The sequence below is a fragment of the Patiria miniata genome, unplaced genomic scaffold (assembly GCF_015706575.1).
Source record: "Patiria miniata isolate m_02_andy unplaced genomic scaffold, ASM1570657v1 HiC_scaffold_26, whole genome shotgun sequence".
NCBI lineage: Eukaryota > Metazoa > Echinodermata > Asteroidea > Valvatida > Asterinidae > Patiria > Patiria miniata.
The window spans coordinates 5,679,469-5,688,547 of NW_024037065.1; the positions used below are offsets into that span (position 1 = coordinate 5,679,469).

The following is a 9,079-nucleotide window of genomic DNA, read 5'->3' on the forward strand; positions in this document are numbered from 1 at the left end:
GTTGAGGATGTATCCGCTTATTTTCGAATCGGGATTTTCCATGAATTCTTAGACGGACTCAACACTGAAATGGATGAAAGATTCAATGACCTTACATCTCAAGCTGTCAAGGCCCTTGCTCTGATTCCAGGAAATCACCACCTGCTTGACTCAGATTGTATTGAAGAATTACATCAATTTTACGGACCAGACTTGCCTTCATCCGATTCATTTCCTCAGGAACTGAGACTGTGGAAACGCCTCTGGGCAGAAAACACCAATGCATCACTATCACTCACTGATGCGTATCAGCAGTGCAACATTCGCCAATATCCTAATGTTTATAGGATCTTGCATCTAGTGATGCTAAAACCTGTGACCAGCTGTGGTGTAGAGAGGGCAAATTCTTCCTTGAGATTTATTAAGTCTCCATTCAGAAGCACCATGAGCGGAGTTCGCCTAAATGCCCTGATGTTGCTCTTTACCCACAGGGAAATTAAACTCAACTATGACAAGGTTATTAACCTATTTGCAGCTAGGCATCCTCGTAGAATGCTCTTGAGAAATCCACTTCAACACTAATGAGAACATTCAGTTAAACTGGTTTCCGTGTTTCTATTAATCCTGGGTGAGGCATCATGCATGGATAGAAGATGGATTGCACGATGAAGAAATTGCTGTAGAAAATGTCTATTCTGTGAGATGCCAAGCCTCATCACATCACTCTTTCAAATCAACATCGCCAAACCGTCAGGCACAAAGCAAGCCGTACCTTTGGGCCTCCTATACGCAGGACTCTCTCTCTCCATTGTTCAAAAGAAGTAAAGGCCAGGGCCTACACCACTCTAGTTCACCCTCAACTGGAATACGCTTCAGAGATTTGGAATCCCTACAGCATCACAGTAATTCAAGGTCTGGAGCGAGTACAAAAAGCAGCTGCTCGCTTCCCATACGGTAATTATAGGAACACCACTCATCATCACACCTTGTAACATCACTCGGATGGGATCCCCTCCACACTCGTCGCCTTTTGGCACAATGTATCTTCTTGTACAAAATACACTATCAATTTGTGACACTTCCATTCCCACCCAACCTACTTCGGTAATGGTGATCATGACTGAAGTATGCTGTTCCAATGGCAACCAGTGATGCCTTCAGGTTATCCCTCTTTCCAAGAATTACTAGACTCTGGAACAGCCTACCCAGTCAAGCTGCAGTAATAACTGACAGCTTTAAAGAGGCTGCCCTCCCAGCCGTCAGGGTGATGCAGCATCCAGTGGGCTCCATTGTACTGTAGATAGAGGGGAGCAGTTTTTACTTGCACAAAATACGTAATGCAAATTTCACTGTACATTGTTGCTCTGTATTTTGATACACCACCACATGGTACTCCCTGTTGGCACTTGACCTCAATCATCCCTGTATAGCTTGCCATGTGAGCTGATTCAAGGGATTACTTCATCAAGTATCAAGTACAGTTGGATTTGGTAAGACTTGTTCGATTTGTCTTTTCATTGCTCTTTTAACATTTTCTGAAGACTTCTGAAATGTTACACAGGCCGCCTTTCTGACCCATGGTAACATATTTGAATGAGATCTGCAGTTTGCACAATTGTTAGTCAAATGAATTGAGTGCAAGGGGGATTATAATGATTTATTGCCTGTAATGCATGGCCTAGGCTATAATCAGGCAGTGAATTGGGGCTTCTTGAGTTTAGCTCTGTCAGTCACTTTCTTCACCGAGGAGCTTAACAAGGAGCTCAGATGTTGAATGAATGTATCACACCATATAAATCAAGCTCATGGAATAATATTATGGACAGCTGTTAAAAATTTGGTGTAATTCACCTCAAAAGTGAAGCCAATCACATCCGCGCGAGTTCGATTTACACCATAAACAAACCAACACACACACACAAACGGGATGATAATGGAGAAAATACGAATTGAACTAAAATCACCAATTATATTACATGGTAAAAGAAAGAAAATACCAGGAGAGGGGCAAAACGAAAAGGATATTATTAATGATGATGGAAGCAAAAAATAAACTAAAAAATGAAACGACAATAACATCAACCAATGGCCGGCTGCTTGGGATAGGCTGTCCCCTAATGAAATTCAATTTATTTTATTTTATTTGTATGCAAGGCAAATTTCTAGGTAGAAATGTGTGTTTTGATAGTAGACACGACTTTTTTTGGCTCGCTCGCTCCGCTCGCTCGCAAAATAACACGTCAATTTTTTTTTACCCGGGGGCTGTCATCAGCACCTTCTAATTTTGGGGCTCATTTTCAACTAACATCAACAGTGACTTCAAATTCTATATTTGATACAAATTTGTTTTAGTGTTATTAAATTTAAAAATAAAGATTGTGAATTTGCTCTTAATGGCTTAAAAGACTCGTGATGTAGGAGAGAACATCTAAAATCGTAGAGCTTCCAGCGCCCTCAACCCCGCCCGCAAGGGATTTCGCGCTTCGGTCTCATTATGTGTGAAACGCGCACAAAATTTTTGTGCCCCCCCTTTTTGAAAATCCTGGATCCGCCCCTGCTTGCATAAAATCTTGCCTTCAGCATATCCCATTCCATCTCCACCTCATCCAAGATAACATTTGCAGTTTGTAGAGTCGGCTTGAAATGTTGGACAAGGACTCTCAACTCTTCATTTCCAAAGTCTATTATAAGCAGAGAACATGACACATTATAGTTATTTAAATCATGGTGAAACACAGCTTATCTGATTATTGAAAAATACAAATGTGGAATGGAAGAGTTTTTGCACACTGGATAAATTGCTTTGACATACCAACTTTGCATTTCATCTTTGCTTGCTGGCCAAAATTTGAAGCTGGAAATCCGAAGGGCATGAAGCAGACCGCTGGTCATATCACTGAACCTGCCATGAAGGGAAGACAGGAGACCTTGAGTAACGTTCATGATGGTATTCTCAATGTTCCCTGATCCAGTTAATGTCTCTCCCTTGAAAGTGTTGGCCTCCCCAAGGTCTTTGAGCTTAGGGGTTGTCTTCCTGAGAAAGTAAGTAATGGTTCAATTTAATTAATAATTGTTCTGAAATTAATTAAATTACTGTATCTCTATTTGTATTTTTTAATTAATTTAATAAAGGGAAATGCTTTCCACAATGTAACTTAACTATAATACATTACTGAATATTCTCTTCAAATTGAATGATACTTACTTGTCTTGGTATTTTGACAGTGTTGCAATCACAGAGGCAATGGACGCGGACATCACATCCGCCACTGTTGAGCTGGACAGTTGTGCAGCAAAGGAGACTTTAGACAGAAGCTGAGTAATATCTAGCATGAAATGGCAACACTTCATAACATCCTTCCTTAGCAGCTGGCGTCGAAAATTCCTGGACTTTGCCTGAGCATCAGCAGTGACTCCTGGCTGTACTTCAATCTAAAATAATTAAAAGGGACAACCGACTGAATTCAATGCAATGACAGTATTTCAAAAAGAAAAAAGATAAATAACTTTTTATTAGACAACTAAACAATACCACAGTAAGTTAGAAAGTATATTTTAAAATGAAGTAAGTATGCATCTAACAAAGTTTCTGGGCAACCAATCACATTATCACCAGTCTGGTCCACTTCATCTGATTCTCCCTTCAGAACTAAGTGTGAAAATGTTAATAAAAACATACCTGATGTAGGTGGGAGATTAGTGACTTGTGACCATTGATTACATGCTTTAGGGCCCTCTGAAGGTGAGGTAGCCACCGTGTGCCCCCTGCTTGTGTAGGGGTGACTCCTGATTCCTTGTTGGCTTCACTAGCGAGCTTTAAAGCACTTCTATTTTTGGAACTGTTCCTGTAAAACATGTAAAGGTTTTGCAAAAGGCTGCTTAATGTTGTGCATAGGGGGATCTTCTTCACTGCGTCCTTGTAAGCAAGTTCTAACCGGTGTGCAGTGCAGTGCACTGCTTGCACTGTGGGGTAGTCGTCCTTCAGTAGTTTGGCTACACCATTATTTTTCCCCAACATGATTGCTGCTCCATCAGATCCGAAGCCCAATAGTTTATCCTTTAGAACAGCTGGGTCCATGCGTAGCTGGTCATACAAGCAGTCCATGATAGCTGTTTTGATGGAGGTTGCATTAGCCGTCACCACGTTCTTTACACCATCAAAGTATGTGCACGTGGCACCATCGCAGCTGTACCTTGTGTAAACAATTTCAGCCTCTGTCACTGACAAATCTGTAGTTCCATCAGAGATAACAGATACAAACTTGGCTTTCTCCGAAGCATGCTTAATTTTTTTGTCGTTTTACCTACAATATTGTAGATAAAAAAGAGAATGAGCAAAATCATCACTTAAATGGTCCAGCTTTGATAAATTGGCTACAAACAACTCTCTTTTGTTAGTTTTTATGTGACTATCTCAATGAAATAGTATTTAAAAAAACAAAAACCATGCGGGGGCCAAAAAAAGAAGCTGGTGGGGACGCTAAACATGTTTTTTTTTTATTTGGCCTAACTTTCTCGACCCCGAATGATGAGGCAAGTCTTCTGCGCACTTCTGGTTTGCGTACTGCGCGCACTTACGCGTTCTTAATCAGTTTCAAATGTTACGCGTGGCAACTACTTTTTCAGTTCGTTCGCCACGGCCAGCTAGACAACAATTTTCTTTTACCGTTCTCTATTGTTCTCTCTCATTTTCATTGAGTTGTTCATTTTCTAAGTTGAATCTACATGTACACCTGTGATGCCTGTTCCGAGGTATGTAATGACACCTGCAGTATGAACAATAAACCAACTGTTACTCATATAGACAGGTTTCTAGCATCGATAATTCTAGAAACTATAGGTCCGATTGAGATCGCGTTATTGGAAATCGGCGGCATGTGTCAAAATGTGGGGAAATAGAATTTGAACCCTACATTTTAGTAAAAGAAAATTGGTTATGAACTGTAGATCTACTGAATGTGCTACCCAGTTTCTTCGTGAACATTTGTGGAGTGTAGCTATAGAACTTTGAAGTAGAATTACTGCGGGTTCCCTGTATTTCTTCACCCGTACCGGACAATTTCGGGCATCGATAAATCGTCTTGCCTTGATGATGTCGCCATAGAGGGCGCTATATATTTACCTACCGGTTTTATGACGCCGTAATATCATTTCTGTTATATTTCACGTCGGAGAACATCAAAGAATGATGGACGCCAAAGATAGTGTTTCTCAAATTTCACCCATGAGTAACAGAACATCAAGCTCAGTTCATGTGAAAGCAGCCGCAAAACGAGCTGAACTGTTATGTAGGCAACGTCTACTGACAAAGAAACAAGAATTAGAATCTAGACATCTTGCTGTGCAACAAGCTAGGCAACAGGAAGAATTTAGACTGCAGAGAGAAAAGGAAAACTTCGACCTGCAGGTAGAAATAGAAGTTTCTGAAGCCAGCATTAGTGCTATAGAGCAATATGAAGATGAGTTTGATCAGAAAATCAGATTCAAGTTGCCCGACGAAATTCCTCATCCGGCGGCATGTGCAAGTTCTGTGTGGGGTGATAGAATTGAAGCTGGAGCATCTGAAAGGGTCTCTTCAAATGAAGAGCCCAACAAGATTGAAAATCCATGGTCGATACCGCAAGACTTTCCAGGTAAAGTAGATGAAGTCGAAAACCGGATGCCAGAATTGACTCCGCAGGTGAATATAGGCCAGCTACACAAAGATTGTGCTCAGCTGGATCACCATGATGTGCCTGAGCCAACTACAGCACAACGGTATCAACCACATCTGCAGCCCGTTTCCGATATCGGTGAGTAGACGCAAATTTTGATCAAGCAACAAGTTAGAGCTGCGTTACAACAGATAGAAACCTTCAATGGCGATACACTGAAGTCTACAAGATTCGTCAAGTCCTTTGAGTTTGGTGTCGAAGACAAGACCACAGACGGTAGAGATAGACTGAATTATCTTTGCCAATATACCTCCGGAGAGCCCAACACTCTGGTAAGCAGTTGTTTACATTACCATGATGCTGAAGAGGGCTACAGCAAGGCTAAAGAGTTGCTAGCCAAAAGATACCGCAACAATCACAAGATTGCTCAGGCGGTTTTAAACAAAACCAATAATTGGCCTGACATCACAGCAGAAGATGCTACCGGCCTGTATAAGTTTTTGATATTCTTTCGGAGTGCAAGAACATGACAAGTTCTGTCAGCGCTCTCAGTGAATTAAACCACACCCAGAGCATCCAGATGTTGGTCGAGAAACTTCCGTACAGACTGCGCACCATGTGGAGAAACAAAGTGTATGAAGTGGAAGAAGAGAAAAAGAGATGCATTGTCCTTGACGATCTGGTGAGTTTCGTAGATCGACACTCTCAGATACTCTCCAACCCAACGTTTGGAAGGCTACGTGAGACTCCCCACCTAGGCCAGAATAACATTGGAGAGAAGAACAAAAGAGTTCAAGTCAAGAAAGAGGCATTTGGCACCGCTGTGAATAGCCATGCAGAGAAAGCAAGGCAGAAGAAGTATTGTCAATTCTGTGGCGGTAACTCCCATGACGCTACATTAGAATGCATGAAATTCGCGCAGCTGAGTTGGAAGGACAAGTCGTCATTCTGTTTCAAACACGGATTGTGTTTTGGCTGCCTGAGGGTCGGTCATACGAAATCAAGCTGTAAACAGAGAGAGTTAAGTAAATGCAGCAAATGTCCAGGCAACCATCCAACAGTTTTGCATAATGATGAGAAAATCACTAAGACGTCCCACCCAGCGCAGAACTCTCAGACCCAAGTCACAACGGGATGTGCAGGTGTACTAGGGGCTGGGGCGAATTTGCACGCATCTGGCAGTCCTCGAATGGCTATCGTACCCGTCTTAGTAAAGGCATCTTCAAGTCATGAATGCATTGCCACGTACGCATTTCTAGACAACGGATGTGGAGCAGTTTTCGCAGACAGCGAGATTTGCAGAGCACTGAAGGTGAGAACAAGGAAGAGAAGTATAATACTGAAAACCTTGAATTTAGAAGAAGTTGTCGACTCTGCTATCGTGATAGATAGAAGAATGACATTCCTGTGTCGCCAGAAGACATGGTTACGAAAGATGATCTGCAGGAATGGACCCACCTGTCACACATACAACTACCACAACTGTGCAGCCCAGCGATTCCAAGGGTAACCCTAATCATAGGTATGAACGTACCAGCTGCTACAACACCAATTGAGGTCATCAGAGGCAACTCGGGAGATCCTTATAGTGTTAAGACCCCTGTGGGATGGGTCATCTATGGAGTGCCCGGCAGACCCAAATCCCAACCTGATGCGAACTACATCAACGTACTAGATGGCTTGACCAACCTCGAAGATCAATACAAGCACTACATGAAAGGTTGGGCGAAAGCCAAGATGAAAGTGCACTGTCAAGGGAAGACATGCGCTTCTTAGACATTGTCAAAGAAACTACAGAGTTTCAAGGCGGTCACTATCAGATGGCACTACCACTACAGCGACCCACAGTAAGAATACCTGACAACCGCTCGCTGGCAGAAAAGAGAGCTGTTCAACTGAAGCGGAAGTTCGATAAGAACCAAGAGTTCAAAGAGAAATATGTGCAAGCTATGGAAGATACCATAGGCAAGGGTTATGTTGAAAAGGTTCCCGACAGCCAGAAGTTCAGAAGTGATGGTAAAGTCTGGTTCATCCCACATCACGGTGTTTACCAAGTTCAGAAGCAGAAGATGAGAGTGGTGTATGACTGCGCCGCAGAGTATGGTGGTGTTTCCCTGAACCGACAGCTGTTACAAGGGCCAGACATGACCAATGGTCTCACAGGTGTGCTGATGAGATTCAGACAAGAACCAGTTGCCGTCAAAGCTGACATAGAGGCAATGTTCTACCAAGTGAGGGTGAGATCGGAAGATAGAGATCTCCTAAGATTCCTATGGTGGCCAGGTGGAGATCCGAGTCGTGAATTAGAAGAGTATAGAATGACAGTGCACGTCTTTGGTGCAGCATCGTCTCCCAGCTGTGCCAATTATGCACTACGTAGGACAGCTACAGACAACGAACAGCGCTATCGCTCGGAAGTTACGAATGCTGTCAGGAAGAATTTCTACGTCGATGACTTTTGCAAGTCAGTACCAGATAAAGAAGAGGCCAAGGTCACCTCGAGGGAAGTGACAGACCTGTTAGCTGAGGTTGGATTCAGACTCACCAAGTGGGTCAGCAATCAGCGAGAAGTCTTCCGGTCGATTCCTAGAGAAGAATGGTCTAAGGAGGTAAAAGGCCTGCAGATTGATCAAGATGTTCTTCCACCAGAGAAAACTCTTGGAGTCTTGTGGTGTATGGAGAGTGACACCTTCGGCTTCGAGATCAATGTGAAAGATCGTGAACCCACACGTCGTGGTATACTATCCATTGTGAGTTCAATTTATGATCCGTTGGGAATGGTCAGTGCTGCCATTATGCCTGCCAAGTTGCTGCTTCAGGATCTATGCAGATTGAAGTTGAACTGGGATGAGAAGATTCCTCAAGAACACCTGCACAAATGGAACCTTTGGCTGATGGACCTACCCAAACTAGAATGCATCTTAGTAGATGGATGCTTCAAGTCTGAAGGCTTTCAGGATCCTGTTAGTGTGCAGATCCATCACTTTGCCGATGCCAGCTACCTGAGACTACAGAACAGATATGGAGATGTTCATTGCTCCTTTGTTACATCCAAATCAAGAGTGACCCCGTTGAAGCAGCAATCCATACCCAGACTTGAACTTACAGCAGCCACTGTAGCAGTGAGAGTACACAACTCGATAGTTAGAGAGCTGGAGATCCCTGTTGCCCAGAATTTCTTCTGGACAGACAGTATGACCGTCATCAAAGTATATCCGCAATGAGACAACAAGGTTCAAGTCTTTCGTGGCTAATCGACTTACAGTGATAAGGGCGAGTTCTCATCCATGTCAGTGGAAGTATGTGAGATCAGAACAGAATCCAGCAGACGACTGTTCAAGGGGACTTCCCATCGACAAGTTCATTGCCAATAGGAGATGGTTCCGAGGACCAGAGTTTCTCTGGCATGCAGAAGCAGATTGGCCTTCAACTTGCGTGACCGAGGA

General features: G+C 43.0%; 2 protein-coding genes across 2 annotated transcripts; one reads left to right on the forward strand and one right to left on the reverse strand.

The window, feature by feature from the left end:
- Positions 1–320: 320 nt before the first annotated feature.
- LOC119733898 lies at positions 321–3,469 on the reverse strand. The gene is made up of 4 exons (XM_038207262.1): positions 3,185–3,469; positions 2,796–3,013; positions 2,554–2,660; positions 321–458 (listed from the first exon to the last, which is right to left on the reverse strand). The coding sequence occupies exons 1-4, from the start codon at positions 3,328–3,330 to the stop codon at positions 321–323; spliced, it is 609 nt and encodes a 202-aa protein (XP_038063190.1). The 5' UTR covers positions 3,331–3,469.
- A 3,984-nt stretch (positions 3,470–7,453) lies between these two features.
- LOC119733900 lies at positions 7,454–8,857 on the forward strand. Its single transcript, XM_038207263.1, has one exon. The coding sequence runs from the start codon at positions 7,454–7,456 to the stop codon at positions 8,855–8,857; it is 1,404 nt and encodes a 467-aa protein (XP_038063191.1).
- The last annotated feature ends 222 nt before the right edge of the window (positions 8,858–9,079 follow it).